Below are 18,416 nucleotides of genomic sequence, written 5' to 3'. Positions count from 1 at the left end.
TTGGCAATTACCTAAGAACATACCGGTGTGTTGCTCCAGTTAATGTTGGGGTGGGAATACAGTCTTACATGGCATTTTAATGGAGGCCAGCCAGAGGGGCACAATGCCTCTGCACCTGTGTCCCAAATATCAATCTTTTGGATAAAGAGAGTCCAGTGACCTATAATGTGTATTTAGGCCGTCTACAAAATTATCTATAGGGCATGAGTTGGACAGCCAGTGAGTGATTTAAGCCAGCATAAAGGCCTCTAGGAAGATAAATTTGGGAGATAAAATGTCAAGAATCAGTGTTGAGAGGAGGAAGAGAGAGTTAAAACAGAAAAATAAAATAATAACCCAGGAGAAGCTACCTTCCACAGCAGCTGCACAGTCCTCCTTCCATCCACATTAGCTGGTCTCAGGATTCGCCACAGAGTCAGACCGTGTGGGGCTGGAAGAACAGAGGGAGGTGCCAAAAAGAAGGTTGGAGACAGCAGTCAATAGAGACATGCAGCTGGGCTGCCTGTCTAGAAAGTGCAATTGGGAAACATATGCTTAAGCAAGCCAGCAGGAGAAAGGAGAATAGAGAGATGGTATCTTATAAGGGCTAACAAGGGTTTCATTTTGTAGTTGAAAGAATGAAAGCAAGCAAACATTTAATAAAACTTCTCTCACATTTGATAACCTAATGTAAGACCAAGGAAAAATACAATAGAGCTCATTGTAATTTACTTGATCACCCAGATTTGGATGGAAATGCAATGATAGCACATCCTCTCAGATATAACATCTATATACATCAAGGCTGAGAATGACACAATAAACTATCAGAAAAAGAAATGCATGTATAATTTATAGCATGCCTCTTCCAAAATAGATGAAACTGTATAATTATAAAAGTTAAGAAAAATCAAAGGAGTAGGAAATTAATAAGTTACTCCCTGAACTCAAAGTTTAGTGCTGGTCTTACCTGCAGGAAATATTTAAAAGACAATCATACTGAGCCAAGAGCCATTGGCTTGCACTTGTAATCCTAGCTACGCCAAGACTGAAATCTGAAGACTGCAGTTTCCAGCCTGGGATGGAATGTCCATGGGACTCCAATTAACCACCAAAAGATCCAGAATTAAAGGTGTGGCTCAAATGGTTGAGTGCTAGGCTTAAGGAAAAAAAAGAAAAAGAAAAAACTCTAGAGCAATGCCTAGGCCCTGAGTTCAAGCCTCCAGGACTACTGGGAGAAGGAAAGAAGTGCTGCAATGAACATAGTTGTGGTGGTGGCTTTAGTGTGGTCTTCCTTGTAATATTTTGATGAGATGCCCAAAAGTGAGACTGCTGGGTCATAGGGGAGCTCTATGTTTAGCCTTCTGAGGAAACTGCATACTGCTTTACAGAGTGGTTGAACAAGTTTACATTCCCACTAACAATGTAGTAGGGTTCCCTTTTGGCCACATCTCCTCCAGGATTTGTTATTATGTTTTCCTGATAATGGACATTCTTACTGGGGTGAAGTAGAATCTCAGTGTTGTTTTAATTTGCATTTCTTTTATAGCAAGTGATGTAGGGTACTTCTTGATGTATCTCTTGGCCATTCTCATTTCCTCTTCAGAGAAGTCTTTTTAGGTTTTTAGCTCACTTGTTGAGGGGGCCATTGGTTCTTTGAGGATTTGTTTTGGAGGAATTTAATTTTTTTGAGTTCTGCATATATTTTAGATATGAGGCCTTTGTCCATTGTAGGCCCTGTAAAGATCTTCTCCCAATGGATGGGCTTTCTGTTTATCTTCCAAGCTATGTCCTTTGCCATGCAGAAGCTCTGCAGTTTGATGCAGTCCCATTTGTCCAACCTTTCTTTGATTTGTTGCATTTCTGGGCCTTTATTAAGGAAGTTTCATCCTGTGTCAAGGAGCCCAAGTGTTTCTCCTATTCCTTCTTGTAGTGTTTTCAGGGTATCTGATTTTACTTCGAGGTCTTTGATCTATTTGGAATTGATTTAGTGCTGGGTGATATATAAGGATCTAGTTTTAGTTTGTTACAGGTGTTGAACCAGTTTTGCCAGCACCATTTGTTGAAGAGGCTGTCTTTCTTCCATCCTAGTTTTTTAGCTCCTTTATCAAAGATTAAGCAGCCATAGGTCTGCAGGTTCATTTCTGGGTCTTCAGTCCTGTTCCATTGGTCCGCAGGCCTATTCTTGTGCCAATACCAAGCTGTTTTTATTACTATAGCTTCGTAATACAGCTTGAAGTTTGGTATTGAAATTCCTCTAACACTGTTCTTTCTACTTAGGATTGTGCTTTTGGGGTGTTTTATTGTTCCAAATGAATTTCTGGATTGCTTCTCCTATTTTATTAAAGATTGGTATTGAGATATTGATGGGTATTGCATTGAATTTGTAGATAAACTTTGGCAATGTTACCATTTTCACAATGTTAATCCTCCCTATCCAGGAGCATGGGTTTTTTTTTTCCTTTCCTTAGTTCTGCCTTAATCTCCTTTTTCTGTCCCTGAACTCTTTTTTTATAGATGTTTTTCCAGAGCTAAGGACCGAACTCGGGGCCTTGTGCTCTCCAGGCAGGCGCTCTTCCACTGAGCTAAATCCCCAGCCCCCTGAACCCTTTTTGCTAAGGCTAGTGCCCTATCATTTGAGCCACAGCTCCACTTACAGATTTTTGGTAGTTAACTGGAGATAAGTCTCTCATACTTTCCTGCCTGGGCTGGCTTTCAATTGTGATTCTCAGATCTCAGCCTCCTGAGTACTAGGATTATAGGCACCAGTGCCCAGTTTCATAGAATATAACTTTTTAAAAGAATTAAGATAAAATTCATTGTCTTTGGGCAACTTCTGAGACACACTGCACGTTCCCACAGGCTTAGTGGGCACCAGGATTGTCTGTGAACAGGGAACATGCAAACTCACCAGGCTTTGATGATAGGGTTACATAATTTTTGACAAAATCTCCTAGGCCTAAGACAAGCCAGCCTAACACCAGAGCAAGCAAACAAGGAATCACAAAGAGTAACTTACCTTCCTCCTCAGTCATTCCCACTTTTTCTTGGCTCCAGTCACTCCAAAATTGTGAAGTCATGGTCGTAAATCTCAGAGCTGTGACATATTCTGTGGAAGCTTGCAGCTCTGTGAGGTTATAGGCCTGATAATTGCTCTCAAAGTTGATTTCTACCTATAAAACAGAACCAATTGTGTGAAGTGATGTGGTGACAGCATATTCTTTTCACTCTTCCTCTCATTCCTCAATTCTCTCTTACTAGTTTAGAACAGTATTGCAAATTTTTAAGCATGGCATTTTCATAAGCATACTTCCACATTTGCCTGGGATACACTCTGTATCTAAATAGATGAATCACTCCATGAGGCACTACCCTTTTCCTGTCCCTAAGCTTGTAGGAAAAAGATCCTTACCTCTGAGCCAGGTGGATTCCTATGACCCAGGGCAGTTTGGGCCTCAGCTTAAACTCAGAGGTGACTCTAGTCTCTAGAGATAGCCTTAGCAGCATAAAGATCAATCCTCACATCATCAGTAAGACCCAGGAGAGCTAAGTGATCTTGGACAACTACAGTGTTCTGTGACCAGTGTAACTAAGACAAGGCACAGAAATATTCTTGCCTTGGCTGTTTCCTTTACCAACATTTTTCATTTCAAACTTGTTTTATGGGTGACCATTCAAGCTGCTAAAAGTCTACATAAATTCATTTTAATCCTCTATTGAGGAGAAGTTTAAAAAAAGTTCAGTTCTCTTCTCTCAGTGTAAACTTCTCAGTAAAATGAGGTACTATTGTCCAGTCCTTAAAAATCCATTCTGGCCAGGATCTGGTGGCTTGTGCCTATAATCCTAGCTACTCAAGAGGCTGAGATTGTGGTTCAGAGACAGCCCTGGCAGAAAAGGCCATAAAACTCTTATTTCCAATTAACCATCTAAAAACCAGAAGTGGAACTGTGGCTCAAAGTGGTAGAGTGCTTGCCTTAAATCAGGGACAAGTCCCAGGTTGTAAATTCAAGTCCTAGGACCAACAAAAATAAAAATCCCTTCTTGGGGCTGGGAATATGATTTAGTGGTAGAGTGCTTGCCTAGTATGCATGAAGCCCTGGGTTCAATTACTCAGTACCACATAAAGAGAAAAGGCCAGAAGTGGAGCTGAGGCTCAAATGATAGCCTTGAGTGGAGAAAGGCTCAGGGATGGTGTCCAGGCCTTGAGTTCAAAGCTCAGAACCGGCAAAAAACCTAAAATTCTTTCTGGATCCATCTTTCCAAGAGAAACTAAAGTTTTAGGTATTTATTAATAAGTTCAGTCATTATTACTACAATAAAAATGTTTGGCTACTGATTTATAAATATACTGAGTTGATTAACAAAAAATAAACTATACTAGCAGGATGTCCATTTTACTAGTATGCAGACAGCATAGTCTCACAGAATCCTGCAAGAGAAAGAAGTTCTATGTGTAGCAGGCATGAAAATGAATATTTAATTATAGTTTCTGAGTCTAAAGGAAATTGGGCAAATGAAGAAATTGTTTCTGCAACAGAAAGCTGAACATCTCAGCTAGAGAAGGAAACTTCTAAACTTCCCGGCTAGTAAAATGGAGGCATCTGAAGGAGGTAGGATCCAGAGGTAATGGCAATTTAGCTGCTGATGCCCAAGCTACCCAAGTGTCCCTTTCCACCCAGCCCCAGGAGATGCTATGAAAGCATCATATGGTTGCAGGCAGCAAACCTATGATACTCTATTGTGAGTTATGCACTCCAGCTAAAACAGAGCTGAGACCATTTGGAGAGGCCCAATCTCATGGTACCCCCAGCATATAGTGAAAATAAAAATAAGACCAATCCATACCACAAATGTAAAGAGGTCTTTAAAATCTATACTTTTTTTTTTACAAAAAGATTCTTCTAATTTACCCTCCTGATTTGCAATTACCTTCAGCACACACACACACACACACACACACACACACACACACACACACACACACACACACACACCTGGCCTCCTTCTATTCATTCCATTATGCTCACAAAAGCTAATGTGAGCTAGTTATTCCCAGCCACCACCCCCACCCCCGCCTTAGAGGAAATAAAGCAGTCTGACTGGATTTCAAATAATTTGTCTTTAAGGCTTCTTTTACCTTGGCTTTTTGTCTAGCTTAGGCACTATTGGCCTTCACCTGTGATCCACTGATTCATCATATATTGGCTTAGATATAAAATTTCCCCCATCACAACATGGGCACTGGAATCCTACCAAAACGCTAATTAGCTTCATAAAGTTTGTTTTTAACAATCTATGATCTGTGCCAAACCCTAATATCCTAATTCACAAAAACTGTTTGTCTTTAGTAATGATTGAGAAGGCTAAATAAAAGCTTCGATCAAACACTTAAAGCAGTCTTTTTCCATCAATAGCGGGAACCATGATACAAGGCTGTGATAACATTGAGTTGAACTTGGCTGAGTCTACCACTGAGTCTTGCTTGTAATGAAAGGAGGGGAAAGAGAGAGAGTAATGACTATTCGCTCCATTTTCCTTCTCACATCCTCCAGGAAAGCAGGAGGAAAGACATCCCACTTCATTCACAGACAAAAAGAAAGGAAATACAGGTGACAGCAGACGTAGGTTACTTAGTCAAATGGGTGAAGTATAGCCTACCAAGAGGAGTAGTAATTTACACTGTTGCTCTCAGTGTTATACATGGTTTAAAAATTTTCATATACCTCTAATATATATATACTCGGGGTGGAGGGTTTCAAGGCATTAGAGCTCATAAATTATATTTTTCAGGAACTCAGGATGAAATAGCAAAAACATATTGAAAGTAAAGAAGTGACTACAATGAAAACAGGAGTGCAGTTATTTTAGGCAGGTTATCAGGGAAAGGTGAGGAAAGGAGACTCTGCCATGTTTGGAATGTTCTTGACTTTAGTGAATTACATGAGATACTACTTTAATGATATTTAAATGCACCATATGCTTCATTCACTTGTCTGAGTATATGTTAGACTTAATAATTCTTTTTTATTTTTTTATTTTCTGCCAATTCTGGGGCTTGAACTCAGGGCTGGGGCACTGTCCCTTAGCAACCTTTGCTGAAGGCTAGCACTCTACCACTTAAGCCACAGTGCTACTTCCAGCTTTTTCTGTTTATGTGGTACTGAAGAATTGAACCCAGAGCTTCATGCATTCTAGGCAAGCACTCTGCCACAAAGCCACAATTCCAGCCTAAATTTCATAATTTTATAAAAGATTGGAAAAATATAAAAGAAAATACCCAAACCATAGTCTCTAGTTACCAACACAGACATAATCAAGGATGGATGCAAAAGTAAATTTCCTATTCTTTAATATGTTGCTGTGCTCAGGATATAAAATGCCTGTGATGGAATGCTTTTTCTGACCTAAAAATTACAAATGGGAAACTGGAAATAGAGGACTCACTATTACTTCTTTTCCCTTTTCAATAAAGAGAAAAAAGATGATTCTAGATACACAAAAATTATCAGTGAGTCCTTTCTTTAGAGGGTCTTCAACAGAAATGTTACAGGAGCATAACTTACCCAATGAGTACTATTGATGGTCCTGTATCGAAGCATATAGTCTAAATATCTCATATCAGGAGGAAACATTTCATGTATTTTCCATTGTATCTGAACCACTCGTTTGATGCCCAAAACTGGCTTCACACTTAAAATCTCAGGTGCTTCAGTTTTCACTGAAATTGAAAAAAAAAAAAGTATAACTCTCATACTTGCAAATGGATGAGAAGATGCTAATAGCATCCACTCAAAATTAAAGACACAATAATCTTAGAAAGGAAATCACAGTGCTTGTATTGTAGTTTACTATATGCAGATCACATTCACAAAGCAGTGATTCCTGGTACTTCCCCAAAGATAAATGCCCAACGAGAAAGCGTTCTTCCTATTAGTTTTCTGCAGATGAACCTTTTTAATTCATTGAGTCATATGTCAAGTAGAAAGGAAGTAAAGAGTGTCCACACATCTTTATCAGCCTCATCATACAATTATAGTCAAATAGTGAATTATTGAATAAACTACAACAGAAAATTTTTGAAAAAAATACTATTCAAGCAGAAAATGGGATGAAATTCTTATCTATTTTCCTTTCTCCTTCTTTAGCTTCTCTTTCCTTGACCAGCAGGATGAAGAAATAACCACCACAAATCACCTCTCATTTTCTTGCCACTGTGAACATTCTAGTGCCAAATTTATTTCTTTGAAAAATACGTATTTTCCAGACATGGTGGTTCATTCATGTTTTCCCAGTACTTGGGAGACCCAGATAGGAAGATTATGAATTTGAAGGGAGTGGCAGTCCAGTTCTTTGACTCCTTCCTCCAACTTTAGGAAACAGAACAAACCTTATTTATAGCATTCTAACTTATCTGAAAGCAAATTAAGGACTAGTCTCTGTTTTGCCTAACTTCAATCTTAGCTACGAAAAGTTTAGCATAGCTCATGAAAGCTACAAAGAGACTATGGACCTACAGACCCTTGGATAAAGAGATTATGGAGACAGATAAACTATTGACAATAAAGTCTTGAAAAGAAGATAAGATTTTTAGGAAGATAAGGATTTTAGGAGGCTTGGAGCTAGTAACTCATGCCTGTAATCCTAGCTACTCATGAAGCTGAGATATGAAAATCACGGTTCAAAGCCATCCCAGGCAGGAAAAGCCTGTGAGACTCCTCTCTCCAATTAGCCACCAAAAACTGGAAGTAGAATTGTGGCTCTAGTGGTAGAAAATGAGCCTTGAGCAAAAGTTCAGGGACAGTGCCCAGGCCTTGAGTTCATACCTCAGGCCCTGAAAAACAAAAAGAAAAAGTGAAACCTTAACCAAAAAAGAACTAGAGCAAAAGGGCTGAGGGTATGTCTCAAGTGATAAAGTGCTTGCCTAGCAGTACAAAATCTTGAATCAACACCCACCACCAGTACAAAAGAAAAAGAGTTAAAGGTCAGGCATGCAACTTTTAAAGTACTAGAGGGAGAGAGAGAGAGAGAGAGAGAGAGAGAGAGAGAGAGAGAGAGAGCATTTGAAAAATATGAACATAGGTAAAACTTTTCTGAATAGGACTCTGATTTCTCAGGTAATAAGAGCAAGAATTGACAAATAAGATTGTGTCAAAATCACAAAGTTTCTACAAAGCAAAGATAATATTTGCCAGAATCAGGAGACAACATATAGAATAAGACAAAATCTTTGCTAGCTAGTCATCATAGTAAGGATCAAAATCAATAGCACAAAACTATGAACAATTAATAAATTAAGAAAAGGAACAAATAAGTTGAACAGACAATTTTCAAAATAAGAAGCACAAATAACAAATGTTGGCAAGGATGAAGAGAGAAATAATTTTTATACACAGTGTTGGTGGGAGTACAATTTGATGCAACCACTTTGGAAATCAGTATGGAGGTTCATCCAAAAAAATTAAAAATAGACGTACTTATATCCATTCTACACTACCCTTGGGCATATATCCAAACAAATGTAAGAAATGCATTCAAATTATACAGACATGATATCTGCATTCCATGTTTGTAAGAACACTGCTCACAATAGCCACGTTATGGAGTCAGCCTACATGCCCGTTAACTGATGGATTGAGAAAATACAGTATATCCACACAACAGAGTTTAGTTAGACATAAAGTCAAACCTACTGTTTGCAGGAAAATGGGCAGAACTGACAAGCATCATGTTAAGTGAAATAAGCCAGACTAAGCAAGACAAGTATATCTTAGACATATCTCTCAAATAGGTAGAATGTGTATATCTATCAAAAAATGAATAACACAAGTGTTATTCACAGTGTTATTCACAAGTGTTATACACAGGAAATTGTTTGGGATGGAAAGCAGCAGGAGATAGAAGGGTGAAAGGAAAAGAGGGAGTAGATATGATAAAAAAGCATTTCATACAAATGAATGAAAATACAATACCGAACTTCCTTAAAATTGTTTTTAAATGGAAAGGATAAAGAACGGTAATAGAGGGATGACATTTACCAAAGTATTTTATATAGGTATATGAAAATATCATACTGAAACTCCTTAGTATGTATGATAATAAGAGATAAAAGGAAAACTTGATATATGTGAAACTTGATATATTGTATCTCAAAGAATTTAAAAATTACCTAGTGAAAATTGGTTTTCAAAAAACAATTCAAAATTAGAATTATTGAGACTTTAAACAAACGTTTTTTTAATTCATGAGTAATAATTATTTGGGAGAAAAGTCTTTTTGTTTTTTTGCCAGTCCTGGAGCTTGAACTCAAGGCATAAGCACTGTCCCTGGCTTCTTTTTGCTCAAAGCTAGCCACTCTACCTCTTGAGCCATAGTGCTACTTTCGGTATTTTCTGTTTATTTGATGCTGAGGAATCGAACCCAGGGCTTAATGCATGCTAGGCAAGCACTCTACCACTAGCCACATTCCCAGCCGGGGAGAGGCTTTTTATTTATTTATTTTTATACAACTTAAATTATAAATGGCAAGAAGAAATAAATGGCCAATAAGTTAACTCTTTTCTCATTCAACAGACTTTCTTTCTTCCTTCATTTCCTTCCTTCTTTTCATACTTACCTGTCCTTGCCTCTCTCCTTCTGTATTTTGTCTTTCCTCAATTATCTTTATCTACCCATAATATATATCCACTCCTCTCCTGAGCTTTAAGAGTACTTTTGAGTTCAAAGATACCTCTAAAAATAAAAGAAGGAAGTAACTACTCAACATTTTAGAAAAATATTGAAGAACACTTACCTATGTCATCTAAGTACCAATACGTAGTATCAGACTTAATGACACCATCTGTATTTCGAGCTTCCACTTCAATGCTGCAGTTATCTGGGAGTATTACCCACGAAAAATAGCATGAAGCACCTGTAGTGCTATTGGCTTCACAAAGCTCACTGTATTTCCCATAAGAGCTTTGAAAGAGAAGGTGATTCAATATAAGTTTAATACAGAAGCTTGGAAACATATTTTATATTATGCAGTATTTGTTGGTTTTACTCTAGATTTCTCTTGAGAACTATAGTCTAGGATTGGGTCCTGGTTCCATCTAGAATTAAAAAGTACTACCTGCATCCAGCTTCCCTGAGATGCTATGAGATATGGAGCCCTCCTGGAAACTGTGTAAGTCCAATAACAGCTGTATTACAGTACATTTCCAATTGGCAAGACATACTGAATAGGCTTTTTGAATTCCATATTCCAGCCTTAAGAATTTATTCATTAAAAAAAAAAACAAAGAGAAGACAGGAGTTGGTGGTTCATGGCTGTGATCCTAGCTACTCAGGAGGCTGAAATCTGAGGATCGCGGTTCAAAACCAGCCCGGGCAGGAAAGTTGGTGAGACTCTTATCTCCAATTAACCACCAGAAAACTGGAAGGGGCACTGTGACTCAAGTGGTGGAGCACTAGCCTTGAGCTGAAAAGCTCAGGGACAATGCCAACGCCAAGAGTTCAAGCCCCATAACAAAACAAAAAACAAAAAACAAAAAAAATTCCAAGAGAGCTAGACACAGTAATTCATGCCTATAATCCTAGCTAAAGGCAGAGATTAGGTGGATCATAGTTCAAGAATGACCCCATCGGCTGGGAATAAGGCCTAATGACAAGAGTGCTAGTCTTGTATACATGAAGCCCTGGGTTCGATTCCCCAGCACTACATATATAGAAAACGGCCAGGAATGGCGCTGTGGCTCAAGTGGTATAGTTCTAGCCTTGAGCAAAAAGAAGCCAAGGACAGTGCTCAGGCCCTGAGTCCAAGCCCGGGACTGGCAAAACAACAACAACAACAACAACAACAATAATGACCCCATCAAAAAGTTAGTGAGGCCTTATCAAACTAATAAGCCAAATATGGTGGTCTGTACCTGTGATCCTAGCTATGTGGGAGGCATGCATAGGAGGATTAGGGTCTGAGGCCAGCCCTAGGCAAAAACATAAAACTCTACCTTAAAAATACTTAAAGCAAAATAAGGTGATTGAAAGTATGGATCAAGTGCTGAAGTCCTTGTTTAGCAAGGGAGAAGTCTTAAATTTAAACCGTAATACCCCCCAAATTAATCAAAAAGGTTCTGTTGCATAAATTATGGTGTGCATATAAAAATAGGGTTTTAGATAATGACTTTTAATATATCTATAATTACTCATATGGAAAGATGCCTATATTATATTATTGGTTAAAAAAAGATGCGTACCACAGGCAGTGATCACAGTACTATTATCAACATAGGTATTTACATAACTACTTCATAGTGATATATGAAAAGCTCTTCATGAAAATATTAAAACTGGGGCTAGGGCTGGGGATATAGCCTAGTGGCAAGAGTGCCTGCCTCGGATACACGAGGCCCTAGGTTCGATTCCCCAGCACCACATATGCAGAAAACGGCCAGAAGCGGCGCTGTGGCTCAAGCGGTAGAGTGCTAGCCTTGAGCGGGAAGAAGCCAGGGACAGTGCTCAGGCCCTGAGTCCAAGGCCCAGGACTGGCCAAAAAAAAAAAAACAACAAAAAACTGGGGCTAGGTTTAGTGTCTCACACCTGTAATCCAAGCTACTCAGAAGGCAATGATTGGTAAGATTGTGGTTCATGGCTAGCTCCATCAGAAAGTTAGCAAGACTCCGTATCTCAACAATTAAGCTGAATGTGGTAGTGTGCATTATAATCTCAGCTATGCAGGAAGCATAAGTAGGAGGAATTTTTGTTGTTTTTTACTTCTGTACCCTTTGTCTTGTATGCAAGTTTATTTGATTTGGAGAGGGGAAGGGAAAACAGAAACTGTGGGACAAAGGGTGAACTAATTCATCAGTAATACCTACTAGACACTATGTTGGACATGAACTGTACAACTTGTGCGGGTCTGGGAGAAAATGAGGGAACAGTGACACTGTTCAAAAAGAAATTTACTCATTGTCTGATTTATGTAACTGTAACCCCCCTGTACTTCACCGTTACAATAAAATAATAAGTAGGAAGATTGTGTTCCCAGCCTAGCTTGGAAGCAAAACTAATCTAAAAGCAAAAGGGGCTGGCATTATGATTCAAATGATAAAGTGCTTGCATAGCTCAAGGCACAAAGCCCTGAGCTCAAAACCAAAGTAATGAAAAAAATTAACAATGTTAAAATTGTTACATTGATAATGTGGAGTATTTTTTTTTTACACTTTGTCCCTAAAGTGAATAAGACGGAAGTAATGGGTTTTATGAGCTATTAAAAAATTAAAGAACCAAACACAGTCAAATATCTAGCTTTGAGCTAGAATTATAATTTAAAATTATTAAATTGTTATTGTAACAGAAAATAAAAGTGTTTGAGGGAGGAAAATTGCGGGGTCGCTGTCCTGTTGGGACACAGATACTGACCTAGTTTGGCAATGGGCTGGTGGTAGAAAGTATATTGATCAGCCTCTTAGTTCTGGTTTATAGTACTACTTCCTGTGTCAGACTATGAAGAATGGACAACTGTGTAATATTTTCTAGAAAGAAGAGAGGCATAGCTGAATATATTAAATAAACAGACTTTTCCATCGTGCTTACTGATGACTCCTCTCAGCCCATCAGGCAGCTGTAAGAGCTTGTCAGGAGGCTCTCCAGCCCCTCCCTCTGTTGCTATAGATCCCATCAGCATGGCTGCAAGTAGCCAAGATGCCACCCCAGCCACTGGGTATACATAGTGGTCACCTTCTTCAGTAACTTGGCTCATCTGAGAATCAGATGATCAGATGATTTGCCTCCTCTCATTATCCCCACTAATGAGACACAAGCTCCCATACTTACTATGTAAGCTTGACAGTGTATGTGGTAGAACTGCTCTCCTCCTCTGGACTCCAGGTACAAGTCATATTTTTATCATAGTATAAGACACAGGAAATATTCTCAGGCTTAGCTGGTAGAGCTAAAAAAAAATAACCATTCACACAAACACAATTTCAATTCACACTGTGTGTGCGTATATGTGTGTGCATGTGTGCGTGTGCATGTGTGTGTGTGCCACTCCTGGGGCTCGAACTCTGAGCCTGTGAGCTCAATGCCCTTGAGCTTTTGTGTTCAAGGCTAAGGGTCTACCACTTTAGCCACAGCTCTACTCCTGGTTTTTGGACGGTTAATTGGAAATGACAGTTTCATGGACTCTCCTGCTCATGCTGACCTCTTTTTTTTTTTTTTTTTGCCAGTCCTGGGCCTTGGACTCAGGGCCTGAGCACTGTCCCTGGCTTCTTCCCGCTCAAGGCTAGCACTCTGCCACTTGAGCCACAGCGCCGCTTCTGGCCGTTTTCTGTATATGTGGTGCTGGGGAATCGAACCCAGGGCCTCATGTATCCGAGGCAGGCACTCTTGCCACTAGGCCATATCCCCAGCCCCTCATGCTGACCTCTTGATTAGCTAGGATTCATTACAGGTAGATTTTCAGTGAAAAGCTACATTGATTGGCTAGTTGCTAAGTATCAAGGATTCTCCTCATCAGATTCATCAGTAAAGGGGTTGGAGGCCTGGCTCAGGTGGCAGAGCACCAACGAATGATACTGAGTTCGAGTCCTGGTCTCAGATGGAAAAAACAATTATCAACAGAATCTAATTACATCTCTTCAATTATTCCCTTTGAAGTGTTAGATTTCTACTCAAAAATACTTTTTATATTCTTACCTGAAAGCTACATTTGAGAAGCAAAAATTACTTTTAAATGCCAGGCAAATGGTAAGTATTAGTGAAATACCATGTAAAAGCATCAAATGATAGGACTACCCTGGATAATAGGGTAATAAATAATTTGAGTTTAAAGATTAATAGAAAATGTTGAACTCTGCTATAACCTTATGCATCAGTAATTTCTTCCCCTGGAAAATGGGATAACAGGAAAACATCCTCAGCTGTTTATTTACATCTTGCTCCTTGCAGTTCATCACCACTACTGTCCAGACAGAGATCTTCACCATCACGTGATCCCTAGGTAAAATTCAAGAGTCTATATACTTTATCAGAAAAATTGTATCTTTACTTTATACTACCCTGTGTTGCAATTTAGAATTCACATGTATCGGCTGGGAATATGGCCCAGTGGCAAGAGTGCTTGCCTCGTACACGGTTCTATTCCCCAGCACCACATTTATGGAAAACGGCCAGAAGGGGCGCTGTGGCTCAGGTGGCAGAGTGCTAGCCTTGAGTGGGAAGAAGCCAGGGACAGTGCTCAGGCCCTGAGTCCAAGGCCCAGGACTGGCCAAAAAAAAAAGAATTCACTTGTATCAAGAATGCAATCATGGGGCTGGGGAGATAGCCTAGTGGCAAGAGTGCCTGCCTCGGATACACGAGGCCCTAGGTTCGATTCCCCAGCACCACATATACAGAAAAACGGCCAGAAGCGGCGCTGTGGCTCAAGTGGCGGAGTGCTAGCCTTGAGCGGGAAGAAGCCAGGGACAGTGCTCAGGCCCTGAGTCCAAGGCCCAGGACTGGCCAAAAAAAAAAAAAAAAAAAAAGAATGCAATCAACTATAGTGATAGAATCATTGCCTGTAGTTATCGTCATTAAAAATCCATTCTATATTATAGCTGTAGATAGTATGAAGTGCTTATCACTACTTCTAATAAACGGTAAATGATTCACGAGTTGAAAAGGAACTAGAGAGGAGGGAAGATGGCACCGCCACAGTAGGGAGGCATTCCAACTCACTCCAACTGAATAACAAGCTGGGAACACCAGTACCCAACACTCCATCAAGAACTCAGCAAAACCAGCAGCCAGAAGCAGTGGAGAAACACAGGAAAACAAAAAGGAGCAAAAAAGAAGAGCCGAGGGCTGGGGATATGGCCTAGTGGCTAGAGTGCTTGCCTCCTATATATAAAGCCCTGGGTTCAATTCTCCAGCACCACATATACACAAAACGGCCAGAAGGGGCACTGTGGCTCAAGTGGCAGAGTGCTAGCCTTGAGCAAAAAGAAGCCAGGGACAGTGCTCAGGCCCTGTAGTCCAAGGCCCAGGACTGGCCAAAAAAAAAAAAAAAAAAAAAAAGAGCCAAAAACCTAAACGGAGCCAGAGAATCTCTGGGGCACCCTCCCCCCACCAGCCGACCCTGGCCCGAACAGGGCCAGGCTGGGAAAGGGGACCGGCGATCTGCAGACCGACTGCCGGGAGCACAGAGTCTAGACAGTGGGACTTCACGGACAACAGGGAGAGTGGGGACCAAGACACACAGCAACGGCGGCAATGGGAAGTTTGGGTCCACACTGGGAACGGTCGTAAGTGGCTGGGGAACCCAGAGGTGCAGAAGGGGAGAGCTGGGGACGCCACCACGACCTTTCACCACACGCGAAGGACCAACGGCAGCACAGGACACACACACCATCCAGGACCAGTGAGTCCCCCATTACTCCCTCCCACAACGGGAGACCAGCTATCAGAGACCCAAACCCTACAAAGAAGCTAGATCTCCCTGCCTCCCCCTCCCCACCCTGAGGGAACAAAGAACCCCCAAATCAGTCGGGAAGTTCCCATCAGGCGCTGGGAAGTCACAGGAGTTTAGCAGGGGAAGGGCGGAGCAGCCCCAAGGCCACCCAGGAGCTGGAACTGGCCGAATCGGCCCTGCCTCCTTCCCAACAGGGGCTGGAGGACGGCCAGCAGTGCAAGCGCCACCCGAGGCGCGTGGACCTCATGGACCTTTACAACTAAAATCACAGGCACTGGTGGGCAATAACAGCACAGCAGGGACACCTGGGCCTGATCACGCCCCCCCTCGCAGCGGAGGCACAGTCTGAGGGCGCTAACCGGCGCCTGGACAGTTGATCCCACTGGGCCCCACACATACCGCCCCCCACAGCGGACTCGTGGGAGGGCACAAACACAACCCAACAACCCGGGGCTCTCTCTGGTAGGCGTACCCCGCTCAGGTAGACGGGGCCACAGTGGCAGCGCCCGTTGTAGTGGGTGCACAGCGCACAGGTGGGCAGGGCCCCCGTGACAGCACCCGCTCTGGTAGGTGTACCCCACTCAGGTGGGCAGTGCCACAATGACAGCGCCCGCTCTAGTAGGCGCTGTGGTAGGAGGGCAGAGCTCTCCATCGGCCCGTGCCCACTCAGTTTGGCGCATTTCGCACAAGTGGATGGGCCGCACCCCAACAACACCGGCCCCAGAGCGGTCCACACAGGAAGACAGGAAGACTGCCTGAGAGGTGAGCTCCTCTGACCAAGATACAGAGTGGAAAAAAGAACCAAAGAAGAGTTAAGCCTCCACACCACGCTGAATTAGCGACCAACAAACCTCCAACAGGGGCACGCTAGGATCAGCACAGCACAGTGGCAGGACACTGTCCCACAGAGAAAGACACAGAACCTACCAGCCCCCAAGAGCAGGGAGAGTGACCACCTCAGCAACAACCACTCACCCATTGGGAAGCAAGGTCCAAGATCCAAACCCAAACCCAGAGCCAGGACACCAGGGCACAAGGCTCCCACTGACGGACCAGTGGGAACCAGTACAAAACCAAACCAGGGAAGCCACCCACAGATCTCCAGATGCGCAAATCACAAAGAAATATAACACAGTTCATCAAAGGCCAAGCCAACTCGCCAGCTCCAAAAAGCAGCACGATTGAAGAGGAGATGGAGAATAAAAAAGCAAATGAGGCCATGTTAACAGAAATGATAGAAAGCATCAGAAACGAAATCAGAAAACAAGTCCAGGAGTTTAGAGTGGAAGTCTTGAAGGACATCCAGGAAGCCAAGAAAGAAATGGAAGCAAAAATGGATACAATGCAAACCTCCGTTAAAGAAGACCTTAACATCCTGAGAAGTGAAATGCATGAAAAAATAGATTTAAAATACAACTCTCTAAAGGAAGAAATTTCCACGATCATAGCTGATCTGACAACCATAAATAGCTCTCTGACATCCATAAACTCTGCAATTGAATCCACAGCACAAAGAATTGACCATATGGAATCCAGAATCTCTCGCTTGGACAATGAAGCAGCCGACAACAACCAGAAAATAACCACACTCCAAGAAACGGTGAAGCTTTAGTGCAGACTAATCCAGGAACTAATGGACAAAGACAAGAGATATAATCTGCACATAATAGGAATAGAAGAAGGAGCCGAATACCAGAGCAGAGGGCTTCATCATATTTTCAATAAAGTTATTGCAGAAAACTTCCCCAATCTCACAAGGGACCCCATCCAGGTAACCGAAGCCTTTAGGACACCTGGCAGGCCAGACCCCAGAAAAGCCATGCCAAAGCACATAATATTCAGGACTTCAGATCTCAAGAATAAAGAGCAAATTCTGAATGCAGCCAAAACGAAGAAAGAAATTTTCTACAATGGGAAGAGGATCCGAATAACAGCAGACCTCTCCACACAAACCTACCAAGCGCAAAGTGAGTGGAAGAACACCATCCAAGTTCTACAGGCCAACAATATGCAAGCTAGGATTAAATATCCAGAGAAATTGGAGTTCACATTCGAAGGGAAAACCAGATCTTTCCATAGCAAAGAGGATCTAAAGGAGTATGTGAATAAAAAACCAGCCCTACAGCGAATATTAAGAGGGGAATCCCAAGCAACAGAGATCGTACAGGACACACAAACAGAAACAGAAACAGAAAGAAAAGCTCACTAAAGACAAGGAAAAAACAGCCCAACAAGAAAATGGAAGGAGAAAAAACACTCTTATCCTTGAACTCTTTGATATAAATGGTATAAACTGTCCAATAAAGAGGACCAGACTGGCAAAATGGATCCGCAAACAAAAAGTTGGCATCTGTTGTCTACAAGAGACCCACCTTACAGCAAGGGACAAAAACAGGCTCCGAATGAAAGGATGGAGCAAGATCTTCCAAGCAAACACACCTACCAAAACGGCAGGTGTAGCCATCCTGATCTCAGACAAGCTGGACTTTTCATTAAAATCAACTCAAAAAAGACAAAGAAGGACACTACATTTTAATACAAGGAAAAATCCAGAATCAAGACATCACGGTGATAAATGTATACTCACCAAACAAAAGAGGCCCCACATATGTCAAGCAAATTATCACAGAATTACAGAACAAACACAATCACAATCATAGTGGGAGACCTAAATACCCCACTCTCCCCAAGAGTCAGATCCAACACCCAGAGGATCAGCAAGGGAGCTGAGGACCTAAGTAACACCATATCCCAAATGGATCTGACAGATCTATACAGAATCTTCCACCCTACAGAGACCCAATACACCTCAGCAGCACATGGATCATACTCCAAAATAGACCATGTCATAGCCCACACAAAGAACCTCAGCAAATACAAAAGTATTGACGTCATCCCATGTATTATATCTGATCACAGTGGATTAAAGGTTAACCCTCAATAACAGCGGTTACCACAGAGGCTATACACATTCTTGGATGCTAAACCCCACACTGTTATCCAACAC

At 41.5% G+C, this 18,416-nt stretch overlaps 1 protein-coding gene across 1 annotated transcript in view; it reads right to left on the bottom strand.

The window, feature by feature from the left end:
* The window catches only part of Il31ra (interleukin 31 receptor A), a 56,211-nt gene that overhangs the window by 22,484 nt on the left and 15,311 nt on the right, over window positions 1–18,416 (bottom strand). The window contains 5 exon segments of the mRNA XM_048368258.1: window positions 351–430; window positions 2,999–3,152; window positions 6,543–6,697; window positions 9,770–9,936; window positions 12,793–12,910. Of these exon segments, the coding sequence (XP_048224215.1) occupies window positions 351–430; window positions 2,999–3,152; window positions 6,543–6,697; window positions 9,770–9,936; window positions 12,793–12,910 (674 nt within the window).

This window comes from Perognathus longimembris, chromosome 19 (genome assembly GCF_023159225.1).
Source record: "Perognathus longimembris pacificus isolate PPM17 chromosome 19, ASM2315922v1, whole genome shotgun sequence".
In the NCBI taxonomy this organism is placed as follows: domain Eukaryota; kingdom Metazoa; phylum Chordata; class Mammalia; order Rodentia; family Heteromyidae; genus Perognathus; species Perognathus longimembris.
Note: the sequence above shows the minus strand (reverse complement) of the source record. Positions and strands in the feature narration are given on the sequence as shown.